The sequence below is a fragment of the Cetorhinus maximus genome, chromosome 20 (assembly GCF_964194155.1).
Source record: "Cetorhinus maximus chromosome 20, sCetMax3.hap1.1, whole genome shotgun sequence".
Lineage (NCBI taxonomy): Eukaryota > Metazoa > Chordata > Chondrichthyes > Lamniformes > Cetorhinidae > Cetorhinus > Cetorhinus maximus.
The window spans coordinates 27,928,740-27,947,975 of record NC_135898.1 but is presented as its reverse complement, the minus strand read 5'-3'; the positions used below and the strand labels follow the sequence as shown (position 1 = coordinate 27,947,975).

At 45.7% G+C, this 19,236-nt stretch overlaps 1 protein-coding gene across 1 annotated transcript in view; it reads right to left on the bottom strand.

Annotated features, from left to right (window-relative positions):
• hk1 (hexokinase 1) overlaps window positions 1-16,347 on the bottom strand; it is a 165,800-nt gene extending 149,453 nt beyond the window's left edge. The window contains exon 1 of the mRNA XM_078565818.1: window positions 15,950-16,347. Coding sequence (XP_078421944.1) covers window positions 15,950-16,012 — 63 coding nt within the window. The 5' untranslated portion in view covers window positions 16,013-16,347. The remainder of the gene's footprint in view (window positions 1-15,949) is intronic.
• Window positions 16,348-19,236: the final 2,889 nt, after the last annotated feature.

Sequence of the window (19,236 nt, the reverse complement as noted above, 5' to 3'; positions counted from 1 at the left end):
ACTAGCGCCTCTGAAACTTCCGCTCTCACTTCCCTCAGTACCTGTGGATGCATCTCATCCGGTCCTGATAACTTATCTATTTTAAGTGAAGATAGTCTTTCCAACACCACCTTCTTCTTGATTGTAAGTTCTTCTAGTGTATCAGTTACCTCCTCTCTCACTTTGGCCTGGGTAGCAAGTTCTTCCTTTGTAAAGTGAGATGCAAAGTACTTGTTCAACCTATCCGCTATTTCTCCAGCCTCCACATGCAAGTCCCCTTTTTTGTCCCTAATCGACCCTTCTCTTTCTTTTACCACCCTTTTATTATTTACATGCTTATAGAAGACTTTGGGATTCCCTTCTGTGTTCACTGCCAGCCTCTTTTCAAGCTCTGTCCTTGCTTTTCTTATTAGTTTCTTCACTTCCCTCTGGTCCTTCTATATTCAGCCTGATTCTCCATTGTATTTTCTACCTGACATCAGTTGTATGTGTACTTCTTTTTCATCTTTACCTCCATGTCTCTCGTCATCCAGGGCGCTCTGGATTTATTTGTCCTACCTTTTCCCTTCAAGGGAATATACCTTGACATTGCCTGCACTACTTTTTCTTTGAAGGTGGCCCATTGTTCAGCCACTGTCTTTTCTGCCAACATCTGATTCCAACTCACTCGATTCAGATGTATTCTTATCCCATCGAAGTTGGCTTTCCCCCAATTAATTATCCCTGCTCTGGATTGTTCTCTGTCCTTTTCCATGATTAACCTGAACCTTATGATACAATGGTCACTGTTTCCTAGAGGCTCTCCCACTGATATTTGATTCACTTGAACAAACTCATTCCCCAGAACCAGGTCCAAAAGTTCATGTCCACCTGTTGGACTAGAAATATACTGCTGTAGAAAATCATCTTGAACACATTCTAGGAACTCTTTCCTCTCTTATGCTCGCCACAGAATTCCCAGCCTCTGACCTGCTCTTGCAGCCACAGTATTTATATGGCTAGTCCAGTTCAGCTTCTGGTCAATGGTAACCCCAAGGATGTTGATAGTGAGAATTCGGTGCTGGTAATGTCATTGAATGTCAAGGGGAGATGGTTAGATTCGCTCCTGTTGGAGATGGTCATTGCCTAGCACTTGTGTGGCACGACTGCTCCTTGCCATTTACCAGCCCAGGCCTGAATGTTGACCAGGTCTTGCTGCATATGGACACTGACTGCTTCAGTATCAAAAGAGTCACAATGCAGCTGAAGATAGTGCAAATTATTAGTGAACATCCTTTTAATGGAGGGAAGCTCATTGATGAGGCAGCTGAAGATGGCTGGGCCTAGGACACTACCCTGAGGAGCTCTTGCAATGATGTCCTGGGACTGAGATGATTGACCACCAACAACCACAACCATCTTCCTTTGTGTTAGGTATGATTCCAACAAATGGAGAGTTTTCACCGATTCCCATTAACTCTAGTTTTGCTGGGGCTCCTAGATGCCACACTCAGTCAAATGCTGCCTTGATATCAAGGGCAGTCACTCTCACCTCACCTCTGGAGTTCAGCTCTTTTGACCATGTGTGAACCAAGGCTGCAATGACGTCAGGAGTTGAGTGGCCCTGGCAGAACTCAAACTGAGCGTCAGTGAGCAGGTTATTGCTGAGTAAGTGCCCCTTGATAACACTGTTGATGACACCTTCCATCACTTTACAGATGATCAAGTGTAGATTGATGGGACAGCAATTGGTTGGGGTGGATTTGTCCTGCTTTTTGTGTACAGGACATACCTGGGCAATTTTCCACATTGCCGGGTAGATGCCAGCATTGTAGCTGTACTGGAACAGCTTGGCTCGGGGCGCAGCAAGTTCTGGACCACAAGTCTTCAGTACCATTGCCGTCAGGGCCCATAGGCTTTGCAGTATCCAGGGCCTTTAGCCGTTCTTTGATATCATGTGGAATGAATCGAAATGGCTGAAGACTGGCATCTGTGATTCTGGGGCCCTCTGGAGGAGACCAAGATGGATCATCCAATCGGTATTTCCGGCTGAAGATTGTAGCAAACGTTTCAGCCTTGCCTTTTGAACTGATGTGTTGGGCTCCCCCATCATTGAGGATGGAGATATTTGTGGAGCGTCCTCCTCCAGTGAGTTGTTTAATTGTCCACTGCCATTCATAACTGGATGCGGCAGGGCTGCAGAACTTAGATCTGATCTGTTGTTATGGGATCTCTTAGTTCTGTCTATCGCATGCAGCTAATGCCGTTTGGCATGTAAGTAGTCCTGTGTTGTAGTTTCACTAGTTTGACACCACCTTTTTCAGTGTGCCAGGTGCTGCTCCTGACATGCCGTACTACAATCTTCATTGAGCCAGGGTTGACCCCGCAGCTTGATGGTAATGGTAGAGTAGAGATTATAGAACCGTAGAACCATAGAAAAGTTACAGCACAGAAGGAGGCCATTTGGCCCAGCTTGTCTATGCCAGCCCGAGGACATCCAGGTGCCCTTTCTAATCCCACCTTCCTGCATCCGCGAGAGCCCCTCAAGGGGCTGATTATGCCAAGGCATAAGGCTAGTGTGTGGTTGAATAGAATTATGCTGCTGCTGGTGGCCCACAGTGCCTCATGGATGTCCCATTTTGAGTTGCTAAATCTGTTTGAAATCTATCTCATTTAGTACGGTGGTAATGCCACACAACGCGATGGAGGGTATCCTCAATGTGAAGGTGGGACTTTGTCTTCACAATGACTGTGCGGTGGTCACTCCTACTGATACTGTTATGGACAGATGCATCTGCAGCAGGCAGGTTGGTGAGGATGAGATCAAGTATGTTTTTCCCTTTTGTTGGTTTCCTCACCACCCGCCAGACCCAGTTTAGCAGCTATGTCATTTAGAACTCGGCCAGCTCGGTCAGTAGTGGTGCTACCGAGCCACTCTTCGTGATGGACATTGAAGTCCAGCACCCAGAGTACATTCTGCACCCTTGCCACCCTCAGTGCTTCCTCCAGTTGGTGTTCAACATGGAGGAGTACTGATTTATCAGCTGAGAGGTGGGGGGGTGCAGTAGGCGATAATTAGCAGGAGGTTTCCTTACCCATGTTTGACATGATGCCATGAGACTTCATGGGGCCCTGAGATGATGTTGAGGACTCCCAGGGCAACTCCCTCCCGACTGTATACCACTGTGCCACCACCTCTGCTGTGTCTATTCTGCCGGTGGGACAGGACATACCTAGGGATGATGATGGTGATGTCTGGGACATTGTTTGTAAGGTATGAATTAGTGTGTATGACTATATCAGGCTGCTTCTTGCCTAGTCTGTGGATCAGCACTCCCAATTTTGGCACAAGCTTGAGATCTAAAAAAAAATCTTCTGAAATTTATCCTCCAGTATTTCTTCTACAGGTATTGGCTAAATGCATAAACACAGGCATAGACCATTCAGCCCCTTGAGACTGTCTGCCATTCAATTAGATCATGGCCAATTGTTGTCTTTACTTCCATTTACTCACCTTGGTTTCCTATCCTTTACTGAACAAATATCTGTCCATCATTCTTGAAAGTGCCAATTGACCCACAACACCCACAGCCTAGTGTGCAACTAAGGGTGGAATCGTCCCTCCAGTTTGCGGCAGGAGCGGAAAATATCGGGAGATCGCAAAAATAGGTTTCACATCGTTGTAAAACCAGTTTGCAATCGCCCGCTCCACCTGTCAATGGCAGGCCATGTATCCCACCGCTGCACATCGAGAACATAATTTCAATACTTTAGCATCTCATTATAAACCCTGCTCGCTGGAATTATCCCCCCATGCTGGATCATCTGGGAATCACGCATATGTGGTTCACAACTGTATATAAGCAATGTGCACCTGGTGAGCTGCACTTCACTTGGGACTTTGAGCTTTGTTTGCCTACCTTGCTTTGGGCAGCATTTGTGGTCATCAGCACCAGGCTTCAAAGGCAGCACCACATCACTTTTAGGGAAACTCATAGGCAGGTCTCTACCTACCAGATCAGCCATAAGGCGGGGATGGTTTTTTAACGGCTGCAGGGCGAGGGCTTGTACTGGGGAAAAGGGGGGAGGTTGGGGGGTGGTTCCCGGGGTGTGTGTGGGGGAACATGTTGATCTTGCAAATGGCCTTAAAATGGTGAGGGCTGAGGAGGCAGTCTCCAGAGATGAGGCCAGATGGTGATATGAGGGTGTGTGTGAGAGGGTGAGTGGTGATGTCCCTTGAGCTGGCAGTGAGTGAGATGCCAGTGAATGTGTGACGGGCTTGTGAGTGTGTGAGTTTAGAGTGATGAGATGGTTGCCTTACCCTGGTGGCACAGATGAGATCATTCATCCTCTTTCTGCACTGGACGGCCAACCTCCTCTGCACAGCTTGTCATTGATCACCACTGCCATCGCCTACCAAGTCAGAGTGGTGAGATTGCTGGACCTCCTGTGGCCAGAATGGAGGTGGAGGACATCATGGTGGGCCTCCAAAAGTCATTCCAGTGACAGGTCACTGAACCTTTTGGCTGACAGGGCCATGTCTTCACTGGAGCAGTCCTGGGCTACAAGCATTAAGAACTGTGTGCGTGGCTGCAGTTTAGATATGGCACCCGGAGTGAGGAAACGGCGAGGTAACATCATAGTGGGCAATTCAGAGGCTGCCCGCCGGCAATACAGCGTGTTTCCTGTGGCTGCATAATTACTGAGGTGGGAAGCGGATGGTACGATGTGTAAACCCATCATTGTGACCAGGGGTAAAATGCTGTTTTTCATGCCCGTAATCACACTTGGGGCAATTCCACCCTAAGTTTCAGATTTGCATAATTCCTTGAATGAAGAAGTGCTTCCTGATTTTACTCTTGAATGAGCTAGCTCTAATTTTAAGATTATGGCCCCTTATTATGAACTCCCCAATAGAACTTCTCATTTTAAACACCTTGATTAGATCATTCCTCCCAGTTTTCCAAGCCGGTCGGAGTACAAGCCTGCTCTATGCAACTCCTACCCAGAATTTAAAGATGTTTGCAGCTGGGGAGCCTGTAAAATTCTCGGATGGCCTTCCCACTGCTCTCTCTCCTCCTGACCCGGCCACAGGCGAGGCCTAGGCCGGCTTGCCACTTTTGCTCCAATTGAGGCCCTTAAGTGGGAGATTAATGACCACTAAGAGCCATTTCACGCTAGGAATCAATTTCCAAGTTGGTGGGAGGAGTTCAGGAGAAAGGGGAAAGCCTAGAAAGTCACCCTGCTCAGGCCTCAGGCTGGAAAGGAGAGAGCCTTCTTCAATGGCCTCCTTTCCACATCAGCCTCCTGCCTCCCCTCTCCAAACAAGGTACATCGCCCACGGGTGTTCCCTCTTCCACCTGGCCTCTCCATCAAGACCCCCACCCCCTCACACTACCCGCTGCCTGGGCATCACCTCCTCTCCCTGCCATAAGACCACCGGCACTTAACCTGGTTCTGGACTCAGGGACTTAGAACCTGGGGACTGCTCCTAGTTCCTGGCCACTGCACTCCTGGGATTAGAAAGCTGCAGGCCTATCAGGTTGGCTTGGCAGTTCTCTGAGGCAGGATTGCTTCCTGAATGAAGGGCCAAAGTCCCATTTCCAGCCAATTAACACTCCTTGGTGCGTTAAATAACTGTGGGGCAGGCAGTACTGCTGGGGATGCATTTCTCGCTGACTGTTCAGGAGGCAAGTGGGAAACCCCACCATCTGAAAAATCCAACCCCTACTGAATGTGTGCTCCACCCCGAAGACCAATATATCCTCCCAAATTGTTCCCTCAACAAAATGCTCCAGATTAGAACAGAAAATGCTGGAAAAAATCCGAACTCTGAAGAGACCTGCAGACTCGAAACGTTAACTCTCTTTCTCTCTCCACAGATGCTGTCAGACCTGTTGAGTTTTTTTTCGGCATTTTGTTTTTATTTCGGATTTCCAGCATCTGCAGTATTTTGATTTATGCTGTAGATGAGACCTGATAAAAGCACTATCCAAGTTATGCATCACTGCTTCCCCATTGTATTCCAGCCCCCTTTCAAAGGTTAATATATGATGTAGAAGTGAATGGAGGTGGTCATTTGCAGGGATAGGATAGGTACAAATCTGTTCTAAAGAGTGGTGTTGGGGAAGATACCTCAGATCATTGAGGCCTGGGGATTTGTTTTGTCCTCAGTTGAGGCAAGGAAGTTTGCCCTTGGTGGAAAGTTTGATTGAATTGTTGCTGTGAAGGGATTAAGAACAAAGAACAAAGAAAAGTACAGCACAGGAACAGGCCCTTCGGCCCTCCGAGCCTGCGCCGATCATATTGCCCGTCAACTAAAACATTATGCACTTCCGGGGTCCATATCCCTCTATTCCCATTCTATTCATGTATTTGTCAAGCTGCCTCTTAAACATCACTATCGTACCTGCTTCCACCACCTCCTCTGGCAGCGAATTCCAGACACTGACTACCCTCTGCGTAAAAAACTTGCCCCGCACATCTCTTCTATAGTTTTCTTCTCTCACCTTAAATCTATGTCCCCTAGTAATTGACTCTTCCACCCTGGGAAAAAGCTTCTGACAATCTACTCTGTCCATGCCACTCATAATTTTGTCAACTTCTATCAAGTTGCCCCTCAATCTCCGTCGCTCTAGTGAGAACAATCCGAGTTTCTCCAACCTCTCCTCATAGCTAATAACCTCCACACCAGGCAGCATCCTGGTACACCTCCTCTGCACCCTCTCCAATGCCTCCATACCCTTCAGGTAATGTGGCGACCAGAATTGCACACAATATTCCAAGTGTGGCCTAACCAAAGTTCAATACAGCTGCAGCATGACTTCCCAGCTTTTATACTCAATACCCCTGCCAATGAAAGCAAGCATGCCATATGCCTGGCAGCATCGGCAGAGAAGAAATCAGTTAACGTTTCGAGCCTTCATGGCCCTTCGGCAGAACTGAAGCATAGTTAGAAGAAGGGAGAAATATAAATTGGTTTAAGGTGGGTGGGGTGGGGGGGGGGTAGAGATAGACATTGAGGGTGTGGTGATTGTGGAGATGAGCAGATAATCAAAAGATGTCACAGACAAAAGGGTCAAAGAGGTGTCGAAGGTGGTGACATTTGTCTGAGAAAAGTGCTAATTAAGAATGGAAGACAGGATATTCAAAGTACAGCTCTAGTGGGGGTGGGGTGGAAAGACTAACAAGGTTTTAGTTTAGATTTAAAAATAATGGAAATAGGTGGGGAAAGAAGAATCTATATAAATTATTGAAAAAAAAGGGGGGAGGGGAAGAAACGGGGTGGGGATGGGGGGAGGGGGAGTTTAAGATCTAAAGTTGTTGAATTCAATATTCAGCCCGGAAGGCTGTAAAGTGCCTAGTCGGAAGATGAGGTGCTGTTCCTCCAGTTTGCGTTGGGCTTCAGTGAAGCCCAACGCAAACTGGAGGAACAGCACCTCATCTTCCGACTAGGCACTTTACAGCCTTCCGGGCTGAATATCGAATTCAACAACTTTAGATCTTAAACTCCCCCTCCCCCCATCCCCACCCCGTTTCTTCACCCCCCCCCGCCTTTTTTTCAATAATTTATATATTCTTCTTTCCCCACCTATTTCCATTATTTTTAAATCTAAACTAAAACCTTGTTAGTCTTTCCACCCCACCCCCACTAGAGCTGTACTTTGAATATCCTGTCTTCCATTCTTAATTAGCACTTTTCTCAGACAAATGTCACCACCTTCGACACCTCTTTGACCCTTTTGTCTGTGACATCTTTTGATTATCTGCTCATCTCCACAATCACCACACCCTCAATGTCTATCTCTCCCCCCACCCGCCCCCCCCCACCCACCTTAAACCAATTTATATTTCTCCCTTCTTCTAACTATGCTTCAGTTCTGCCGAAGGGCCATGAAGGCTCGAAACGTTAACTGATTTCTTCTCCGCCGATGCTGCCAGACCTGCTGAGTTTTTCCAGGTAATTCTGTTTTTGTTTTGGATTTCCAGCATCCGCAGTAGCTTTTAGCTTTTTGTTTTTATGCCATATGCCTTCCTGACTACCTTATCCACCTGTGTTGCCACTTTCAGTGACCTGTGGATCTGTACACCCAGATCCCTCTGCCCGTCGATGCACTTAAGGGTTCTGCCATTTACTGTATAATTCCTGCCTTCCAAAGTGCATTACCTCGCATTTGTCCGGATTAAACTCCATCTGCCATTTCTCTGCCCAAGTCTCCAACCGATCTATATCCCATTGTATCCTTTGACAATCCTCTTCACTATCTGCAACTCCTCCAACCTTAGTGTCGTCTGCAAACTTACTAATTAGCCCAGTTACATTTTCCTCCAAATCAGTTACATATACTACAAACAGCAAAGGTCCCAGCACTGATCCCTGCGGAACTCCACTAGTCACAGCTCTCCATTCAAAAAAGCACCCTTCCACTGCTACCCTCTGTCTTCTATGACCAAGCCAATTCTGTATCCATCTTGCCAGCTCAGCTCTGAACCCATGCAACTTTACCTTCTGTACCAGTCAGCCATGAGGGACCTTGTCAAAGGCCTTACTGAAATCCATGTAGATAACATCCACTGCCCTTCCATCGTCGATCATCTTTGTCGCTTCCTCGAAAAACTCAATCAAGTTAGTGAGACACGACCTCCCCTTCACAAAACCATGCTGCCTCTCACTAATACGCCCATTTGCTTCCAAATGGTAGTAAATCCTGTCACGAAGAATCTTCTCCAATAATTTCCCTGCCACTGACGTAAGGCTCACCGGCCTGTAATTTTCTGGATTATCCCTGCTACCCTTCTTAAACAATGGAACAACATTGGCCATTCTCCAGTCCTTTGGGACCTCACCCGTAGCCAGTGAGGATACAAATATTTCTGCCAAGGCCCCAGCAATCTCCTCCCTTGCCTCCCTCAGTATTCTGGGGTAGATCCCATCTGGCCCTGGGGACTTATCACCTTAATATTCTTCAAGAAGTCTAACACTTACTCTTTTTTGATCTCAACATGATCCAGGCTATCTACACACTCTTCCCTAGACAAATTGACCGCTAAGTCCTTCTCTTTGGTGAATACTGATGAGAAGTATTCATTTAGTATCTCTCCCATTTCTTCTGGCTCCACACACAGATTCTCACCTCTGTCCCTGAGAGGGCCTAACCTTTCCCTGGCTACCCTCTTGCTTTTTACATAGGTATAAAAGGCCTTGGGATTTTCCTTAACCCTGGTTGCCAGTGACTTTTCATGACCCCTTTTAGCCCCCCTGACTCCTTGCTTAAGTTTCTTCCTACTTTCTTTATTTTCTCCATGGCTTCATCTGTTCCCAGTCTTCTAGCCCTTACGAATGCTTCTCTTTTCTTTTTGACTAATCTCACAATATCCTTCGTTATCCAAGGTTCCTGAAACTTGCCATACTTATCCTTCATCCTAGTATTTACACTTTTGTTGAATGGAGGGGATGCTGTTGGGCCGTTGGTTTATGTACTGATTTCTGCTTAGTGGTAGGGGTCAGAGGGGGCTACAAAGATACATAGGGACCCGGATCTTCCGTTCTCCAGATGGTCGTATGCTAGAGGTACCCCAAAAGATGTGCTGGGAGATCCCTTGGAAGTTCCCACGCAAGGATTGCACGGAATTGCCTGGGAGGTTTCAACGGTTACCCCGCAACTGGAATCCTCCAAAACTCTAATTTAAAGTCAGAGGCTTCGGATGATTCTAACTCATTTAGCAGAATGGCTGCCCAGGAAAAGCTGGAAGCATTAAAATGAGTTCTAACTCCTGGGTGACTGTATGTCTGACCCCCTCCCCCCAACCTGCCTGACTCCCCACTGGACAACCCCGCCACCTGACTACAATGCCCCCACCAACCGTCCAACGACCCTGCTGACCCCCCCGACTACCGCCCTGACCACCCAACTAACCCCACTCCCCGGCTACCGCCGCACTCCCCGACTACCCCTCCTGACCCCCCCGACTCCCCCACTGACTCTCTGACTACTCCCCAACTGAGCTCCCACCCACTGGCCCCCAACCCCTGACTACCACCCCACCCACCCAATCCTCCATCCCCAAATCCCCAACCTCACCTCTGACTACCTTACCTCCCCAGATCGTCCATCCTGCCCCCTCACCTTACTCACTTGCCTCTCTCCTGTCAAAATGGCTGGGACATTTAAACTTACTGGAATACACAGCTGGTGCAGTGAAGAGTCTTTGTTTTTCCCAGTGTTCCTACACTACTCTGAGGGACTCCAGAAGCAGCTACGCTCCACATTTCTCAGTAGGCCCGGGTTGGAAGCCCAGGTGAGAAACGTGGAGCTCCAGTCTAAGGTAGGAAAATAGGAGTGGATTGACATTTGCTGCCAAAGTAGTGCAGTCACTGTTGTAATGTAGGAAACGCAGCAAACAACTTGCGCACAGCATACTCTCACAAACAGCAATGTGATAATGACCAGATAATCTGTTTTCACTGATGTTGATTTGGGAATAAATATTGTCTACGGCACCTGGGAGAGCTGCAGTGCTTTCCTTTGAAATAGTATCATGAGATCCTTTACATCCACCCGAGGTGGCACTGAAGCACCAAGCCCTTGAAGCAAGACTCACACCCATGACCTTTGAACTCAGAAAAAAGGTGCTACCACTGAGCCACAGCTGACACATGGAAGTGAACTTTAATCCAAATGATGGCATCGACTCTGACTTTTAAATGTTGATGAGACCTTGCATGGCAAGCAACTCCCCAGCCACCAGAATCAAAGGGCAAGCACAAAAGTGTCAAAAATGCAAGAATTCTAAACTCCATTTTAATCACCAGCCCAGCCTACCAGGCAATTAGCATCAGACATAGGATCTTTTCAACAAAACTTCCACCCAACAAGATTTCACTGTGACCCTCAGTATAAAGGCACCCAGGTTAAAATATGTATTAAAATAGTTCACCCATATGCAATGTTGCAGATCCACAGCGCTCCATACAAATACAGCACTTGTTTCCAGTTGTTGAAGGTGAACACAACATACTTCTACAGAATTCATTCTTAAAGCAATTCATGTGGTATAATGACCCAAAGGCAAGAGAGGCAGAAACACAGTTGGGGCTCCTACTTTGATGGCTCTGCTGGAAAGTCTTGTATGTGAGGATGTCACTGACTTCAGCCTTAGCTGCAATGAACCCCACAGTTGAATAATCGTGTGACCCTCACCATCTAGGCTCGCTTATTTTATTTGGGTAGGGTAACAGGATTCTGTTGACGTGATGAGGGGTATACAGTTGGCACCAGGTGAATATGATAGCCCACAGTTGAATATTGTGCCAACTTTCACACCTAGGCTTTTCAATGATGAAGGGTTACTTATGTGATGCTGGAGAAGGTATATAGTGCTCAAGTCTGGGGGACAGAAAATTGGCAAAAGAATAGGAGAAAGCTGATTTGAGAAACTGGAGCTGAGAGCTGGGAAGAGAAGGCTTCCAATGTCACTCTTAATTGCCATTACTCAGTGAGTAGCACTTTTACCTCTGTGTCAGAAGATTGAGAGTTCTGGTTCCATTCAGGAGTTTTGAGCTCATTACTCCACTCCAGTACAGTACCAAAAAAATGTTGTATTATCAGAGGTGACCGACTTCAGATAAGGCATGAAAGCAAGACTGCTCATTCTGCTGGTTAAGATGATATTCCATATCTCTTCTGCCCCCACATCCCAATTTTCCTGACTCGCTGGACCCACCTCAACAAAAAATTACCCCAAAATGTATGATTTTCCCTCTGGAGGTGGTGGGGGGTGGTGGGAGGAGCAGGTGTAGGATACTGTCAGACTCTGGAAGCAGAGCATAGGCGGCTAGGGGGGCAGACGAGAACAGAGGCGAGCTGGTTAGAAGCCTCACCTCAGTCATTTTAGAAGTCTTCTAGTCCTCATACCCTCCATGCTCATTCATGTTCCCCACCTCACACACTGTCCCCTTTCCCCTACCTCCAGACACTGGATATCAGAAATGGGGGATGGACTTCTGTATCCAGGCCCTGCCCACTATTTTTAAAGGTCTGCAGAGTCTCTTTGACTTACAAAATTCCAGCACCAGGTCACTTGACCCTGTGCTCACGTATCAACAACATTGGTTCCCATAACAAGAATGCATCAATAATAAAATTCTATTCCCTGTTTTTAAATTCCTTCATGGCTTCACCCTTCACTATCTCTAAAATCCTCCAGCCTGAGATCTCTGCGCTTCTCCGATTCTTGCATTTTGCGCTTCTGTCATTTTAATCTCTCCACTATTGACACCAATCCTTCAGATGCTTAAGCACCAAATTCCTTCCCTAAACCTCGCCGTCTCTCTCTACTCATTTAAGACGCTCCTTAAAATCTACCTCTTTGACCAACATTTTGGCCACCTGTCCTAATATTGACCTATTTGGTCTGTGTCAAATTTGGTCTCATAATACTCCTTTGTAGCCTCTTGGTACATCTTACGATGCTAAAAGCGCTATTATAAATACAATTTTTGTTTTCTTAAAGATTCCATAATTATCCAGAGGACCTCTTGTCACTAAGATTGCCTCTTTCCACCTCCATAACATCAGCCAACTCTGCCATTCTCGGTTCATCTGCTGCTGAAACCTTCATCCATGCCTGTTACCTCTAAACTTGACTGTTCTAATGCACTCCTGGTTGGCCCACCATATTCAACCCTCCGCAGACTTGAGGTCATTCAAACCTCTGTTACTCATGTCCTTACTCGCACCAAGTCCTGCTTACCTATCACCCTTGTGCTCAGTAGCCCACACTGGCTCTTAGTTAAGCAACATTTTGCTTTTAAAACTCGCATCCTTGTCTTCAAAACCCTCCATGGTCTTACCCCTTCCTATCTTTATAATCCCCACCAGTTGCACAGCCCTCCGAAGTAGCTATGCTCCATTAATTCTGAAATAAAAACAGAAAATGCTGCAAAAACTCAGCAGGTCTGGCAGCAACTGTGGAGAGAGAAACAGAGTTGATATTTTGAGTCCGTATGACTTCTTCTGGTCTCTTGAGCATCCCTGATTTTAATCATTTGACCATTGGTGGCTGTGCCTTCCGCTAGCTGCCTCGGCCCCTTAGCTCTGGAATTCCCTCCCTAAAACCTACCTCTTTGACCTTGGTTGGTGTTCTGTTTTGTTTTATATTGCCCGTGAGATACAATGGATGGTTTATTACACTAAAGGTGCCATCCAAATACATGTTGTTATTGTCCTGACCAGCATTCCTCATTCAACCAACACCTCCAAGGATAAGTCATCTGAAAATTCATTTCCTTGCACAGCTTCTACCATTTTTGCCAACACAAGCAGTTATATAGTACAGATTCTGATTTAAACCATCATTTTCTCAATCATTGTGTTAAGCAATTGTTGGCACAAGTGGTAATAAGACTGAAAAACATTTACTTTAAAGAACAGGCACAATTGTATAGATAGCCAGTATAGTAAAATGTCCTGTATTATGCCTATTCAGAACTCAGCACTATCTTTGGATGAGTTCAGGTGCAAATAAGGAGGTTAAGGTTCAAGTAGATGAATGGGTTTTCTGCACGTTTGTGCAGAGGTCACATATCATGTAAGAGTTTGAGAAAGCTGTTGCATCCTGCTTTTATACAGGAGCATAGGGAGACATGAAGAGATACAACTGCTTGTGGCTAACCAGGCTGAGCAACCAATCTGAATGCAAACCTTTACTTAAAACAGGCTTGTCCAACTTGGCCTGGCCAGATTACGATCCCCAAGCCCTCTGGACTCAGCCCGCCAAACTTGTTGGACATTCAGCTGGCTTATATTTGAAAACTGTTGGCTAGCTGTCTCTCCAATCACAGGCTGGTTCCTCCCTGCTTTTGCTGCTGATGCAGAGAGACACCAGCCTGTGATTGGACAAGCAGCAAGCAGAGGGAAGGTACGTTTCTGGACCTGGAGAGCGAGAACAGGGACAGGCTGAGAGCAAGGCCCAGGTAAAACGGAGCAGGGCTCGAAGGAGCCAGAGCGGGGTCCGGGTAAATTGGAGTGGGGCTCGAGGGAGCCGGAGCAGAGCCCAGGAAAAGTGGAGCGGGGCTCGGGGGAGCTGGAGTGGGCCTGGGGAAGGTGGAGCAGGACTCGGGAAAGGCGGAGCGACGCTTAAGGGAGCTGGAGTGGGGCCTGGAAAAGGTGGAGCAGGACTCGGGGGTGTGGGGCCTGGGAGAAGTGGAGTGGGGCCCAACTGAGTGTGAGTGAGTGGAGACTGTGAGAAAAAGAGAGTGGGGGCGGGGGGGTGGTGGTGGGTGGTGAGAGAGTGAGGGAGGGAGCGAGAAGGGAGAGAGGTGGAGAGGGGAGGAAGAGGGGGAGAGTGAGGCGGAGGGGGAGATTGAGGGGGTGGGAGAGAATGGGGTGGGAGGGGGATTGTGTGAGGGGAAAAGGGAGAATGTGAGGGGGAGTGGGAGTGTGTGAGAGAGGGGTAGAGAGAGGGGAGTGTATGCATAAGTCTGGCTCACTCGCAGTCTCAGGGTTCTTATTCACTCTCATTCCCACACACCAACATGTACTCTCATCCACTCTCACAGGGGGCGAGTGTGAGTGAGTGAGCACCCTGAGCCTGGAAGTGAGCCAGACACACGCCCACTCACCCTATCACACTCTAATGGTCATCTATATTTATTACTCTTTTCATACCTCAACCTCTTTATTTTAAGTTCATGTTTGATGATGTGCCAAACCTTATCTTTCTGAAATTTGCTCATCAGCCCCTTGAGTGAGAAAAAAATTGAAATGTGGCCCCCCCATGCAAAAAGGTTGGACAAGCCTGGTGTAAAAGGATAGGAGTGGTGGGGAATCCTTTCTCCATTTTGTGAACTGGTTTATTAAACTAATCAATAGTTAACATTTTGCTCTATGTAATAAAAATAGTCAGATTTGGACAAATGTAATTATTGACTGTATGCTGCAGGATAGTGAAAAAGCAGGTTTGTTTTACTCATCTTCTACAGAATGCTGAATGTCCAATAGCTTCTTTAAAAAAAAGACTGCTCAGCCGAAGAGGCAAAGACAACTGGCAGTGAGATCCTGCATAGAGGTCATTATTTGTTAAAAAGTAGGGTAAAACAGTAGGAAATATCTTTAAAAATACAATAACCTTTTCAATAAACGTCTCTTGTTCCAACAGTCGGTTTACAGAGAGTATGTTACTGCTTTACAATATTCCCAATTATACTTTAGCTGCAATTGGTTAAGGCAATTTTTGAATAAATAATTCGAAGTATTTCACACCCTGTTTTCACCCATTTTATACTAAAGAATCTAACTACTTAAATGAATGTATGAATGATGTACTGCAATGTCTTTGGGAAATTAGCCGTTGTGTTGATAACTATATTGTATTATTAATATCAGATTAGTTAATAATCCATTAAAAAACAGCAGTTATGTGTCCAGTACTGAAATAATTTTTGTTTCTTTAAAGCTCTTAAACAGGAACACTGGCAAGGCCTGTGTCCAGGGAGCGTATAAAATTCAGAACGATGAGATAGCAAAAGCCAACTGAAGAAAAATGATCTGAAGGTTTCAAATTTCAATAAATTACAATACAGACAATATTATTGTTCATTATCATCAGTCCCCAAATTAAATAAAACAAAACAAAACATCTACAGTATAGCAAATGTAAAACAACACTTCCTGCATGGTATGAATGACACCGTCGTACTGCTTTCAAGGACACTGCAGTAAGAGATTAAGGAAGCCATTACAAATCCTTTCAGACTTATATTTATGGGTCTGGATCAGACTTCTCAAATATAAACATAAATGCAACACGTGAAGTCCATTTTGCACAGCAAGTAAACCTCCTTTGCTCTTTTGTACCTTGTCTCTCAATTGTTTCCTTCTAATGGTACATTTAAGTAGATCTCATTGCCCAAATAGTTTAAATACAAAAAAAGCACCGACAATATATGTAACACAGTAACAATAAGCTATATGTGAACAAGGAGGCTTACCTTTTTGACTTGATCAGCCTTTAATTCAGTGAAGAAATAGGCCAAAACCTGTGCAGCTATCATCCTGTCTGGAATTCAGGAAACAATTCACACACAAGCTTCAAAGGGAGTGCTGGCTGCAGTTACAGCGAATCCTGTGTAAGCACACAATCCTTCTGACCCCTCCTGAAGTAAACGTGCTCACTTCTCTTTTCAAACAAATTATTCTAAAATCCTACACTCATCAGGGCTTTTACGCGTGTACACTTTGAGAGATGCAGTAACCTTTTCAGTATGATATGGCAACGGGCTAGAACCTACCCACTTCCTGTGTTGTAATTGCTTTACTGGGAGAGCCTTTGCTGCATAAGGAAAGAAGCAGAACCCTTGAGCTCTGACTGGCTGCATCCACCTTCCCCATACAGGAAGCTGTGTGGGCGTGGGGAGCCCTCGATGTGACTGATGCATCATGGCACGCTCCTCACGTCTTCAAAATCAATGATTTGACCTCTAACTTTTGTGGTAAAAGATGCAGAGGTCGTTTATTCAATTTAATCGTGTTCTTTGAATTATAGAAATCAAATGAGCCTAACAGAGCCATTATACATTATAGTCTTTCTATGGTAATGATAGTTCTTTCTTTCTATGCGTCTGATGCATACTTTGAATAAAAGAACTTCTCGTCATAAATAATTTAGCATAAATTATTTCTTCGCTCCCTCCATCCTGTTTGCCTAAAAGGTACTGTCTACAATTCTGGGGAGGATATTTCATTGAACACCTAGAAGGTATTACACTTTATACTGCCATATATCTTTGAGATAGCAGATAATTTGCTTTACATTGCAATGTAAAGTGTTTCATGGGCTAACTGATAGAATACAGCAATAAACCGCACCATGTAATTTGAGCACACCCCAGTTCTCAATTCATTGTCACGTGACCATCCAGTCATAACTCCTGTTGTGACTCTCATCGCTAGTCTCCTTTCCCCTCCCCCTATGGTCCTATAAATGCTGTGCTGAAGAGACATGGCTTTTTATTTCATCACACTGCCATCTTAATGCTTGGCTTTACAGTCAGAAAATAACATATCAACATATAATCAGTAGCAATGTTAAAGCTATCCAAATTTAAAGTTGCATTTCTGATATTAACATAATGTGAGAAAAGAAATTCAATCTGCATTCCTCCCTATAGCACAATGCCAAGCACGAGCAAATTGCCATAGCAACCTCTATCCAATCATTCCGCAAAAAAATGGTCAGAGGATCTAAGGAGACCTGTGTTTCATGTGTCAAGAACCTTACAACATGTTCCTCACTCACTATTTCTTATCATCAGCGTTTCCAGCTGCTCTTCTGAAGCTGGGATCATGATAAATATCACGGGTTGTTAGATGGGCTATTATTAATCATTTTGTAATCAAAGGACAGATCAAGAGAGAAATACTGTAAATGCTGGAAATCTGAAGTAAAAACTGAAAATGCAGCTTGGGCAGCAATAACACTGCCAATCTTCCAGGTAGGCCTGGAAATTCAAGGGATTAAAGATTAATCTTCAGTAATTAAACTGCTCCAAGCAAACCCTGGAGAAAAATTATGAATTCCATGTTGCCTTCATTTTCTTTGGTCATTTTTATTAATTAGTTGTAAAAATATTGGCAATGGAAATAGTCTATTTAACTGGATGGGGTGGTTTGCAGGCAGGAGGTCATGTGATGAAACCTCCAGGAATACAGCCAAGCAGAGTCAAAGCAGCAACTGTGGAGAGAAAATAACAGAGTTAACAATTCATATTGACGATCCTTCAACAGAAGCGGGAGGAGTTAGAGATTTAATAGTTTATAAGCAAGTAGAGGCTGATGGGTTGCAAGACGAAGGCAAAGAAAGCCTATCATGATTCTGGGAGGAAGCTGAAGGTGCGAGGGCAGAATAATAAGTACAGGAAATAGAATGGACATGGTCAGTCAGGGGAATGCTCAGCTGAATTTTTTCTATTCATTCATGGGGTATGGGCATTACTGGCTAGGCTGGCTAGGGATTGCCCATCCTTAATTGCCCTTGAGAAGAAGCTGCCTTCTTGAACCCCTGCAGTCCATGTGGTGTAGGTACACCCACAGTGCTGTTAGGGAGGGAGTTCCAGGATTTTGACCCAGCCAAAGTGAAGAAATTGTGATATATTTCCAAGTCAGGATGGTGAGTGACTTGGAGAGGAACTTCCAGGCAGTGGTGTTCTCATGTGTCTGCTGTCCTTGTCCTTCTAGATTGCAGTGGTCATGGGTTTGGAAGGTGCTGTCGAAGGAGTCTTGGTGAATTCCTGCAGTGCATCTTGTAGATGGTACACACTGCTGCTACTGTGCGTTGGTGGCGGAGGGAGTGAATAGTTGTGGATGGGGCGCCAATTCAGTGGGCTGCTTTGTCCTGAATGGTGTCGAGCTTCTTGAGTGTTGGAGCTGCACTCATCCAGGCAAGTGGAGAGTATTCAATCACACTCCTGATTTGTGCCTTATAGATGGTGTACTGACTTTGGGGAGTCAGGAAGTGAGTTATGCGCCACAGGATTCCTAGCCTCTGACCTGCTCTTGTAGCCACAGTATTTATATGGCTAGTCCCATTCAGTTGGTAACTCCCAGGATGTTGATAATGGGGGATTCAGTGATGATAATGCCATTGAATGTCAAAGGGAGATTGTTAGATTCTCTCTTGTTGAAGATGGTTATTGCCTGGCGCTTGTGTGGCAGGAATGTTATTTGCCACTTATCAGCCCAAGCCTGGATATTGTCCAGGTCTTGCTGCATTTGGATGTGGACTGCTTCAGTATCTGAGGAGTTGTGAATGTTGCTGAACATTGTGCAAACATCAGTGAACATTCCCACTTCTGACCTTATGATGGAAAGTAGGTCATTGATGAAGCAGCTGAAGATGGTAGGGCTGAGAACAGTTCCCTGAGGAACTCCTACAGTTGGAGTTTGACCTCCAACAAACACAACCATCTTCCTTTGTGCTAGGTATGACTCCAACCAGAGGAGAGTTTTCCCCCTGATTCCCATTGACTTCAGTTTTGCTAGGACTCCTCGGTGCCACACTCGGTCAAATGCTGCCTTGATGTCAAAGGCAGTCACTCTCACATCACCTCTGGCGTTCAGCTCGTTTGTCCATGTTTGAACCAAAGCTGTAATGAGGTCAGAAGCTGAGTGGCCCTGGCGGAACCCAAACTGAGCATCAGTGAGCAAATTATTGCTAAGCAAGTGCCGCTTGGTAGCACTGTTGATGACCCCTTCCATCACTTTACTGATGGTTGAGAGT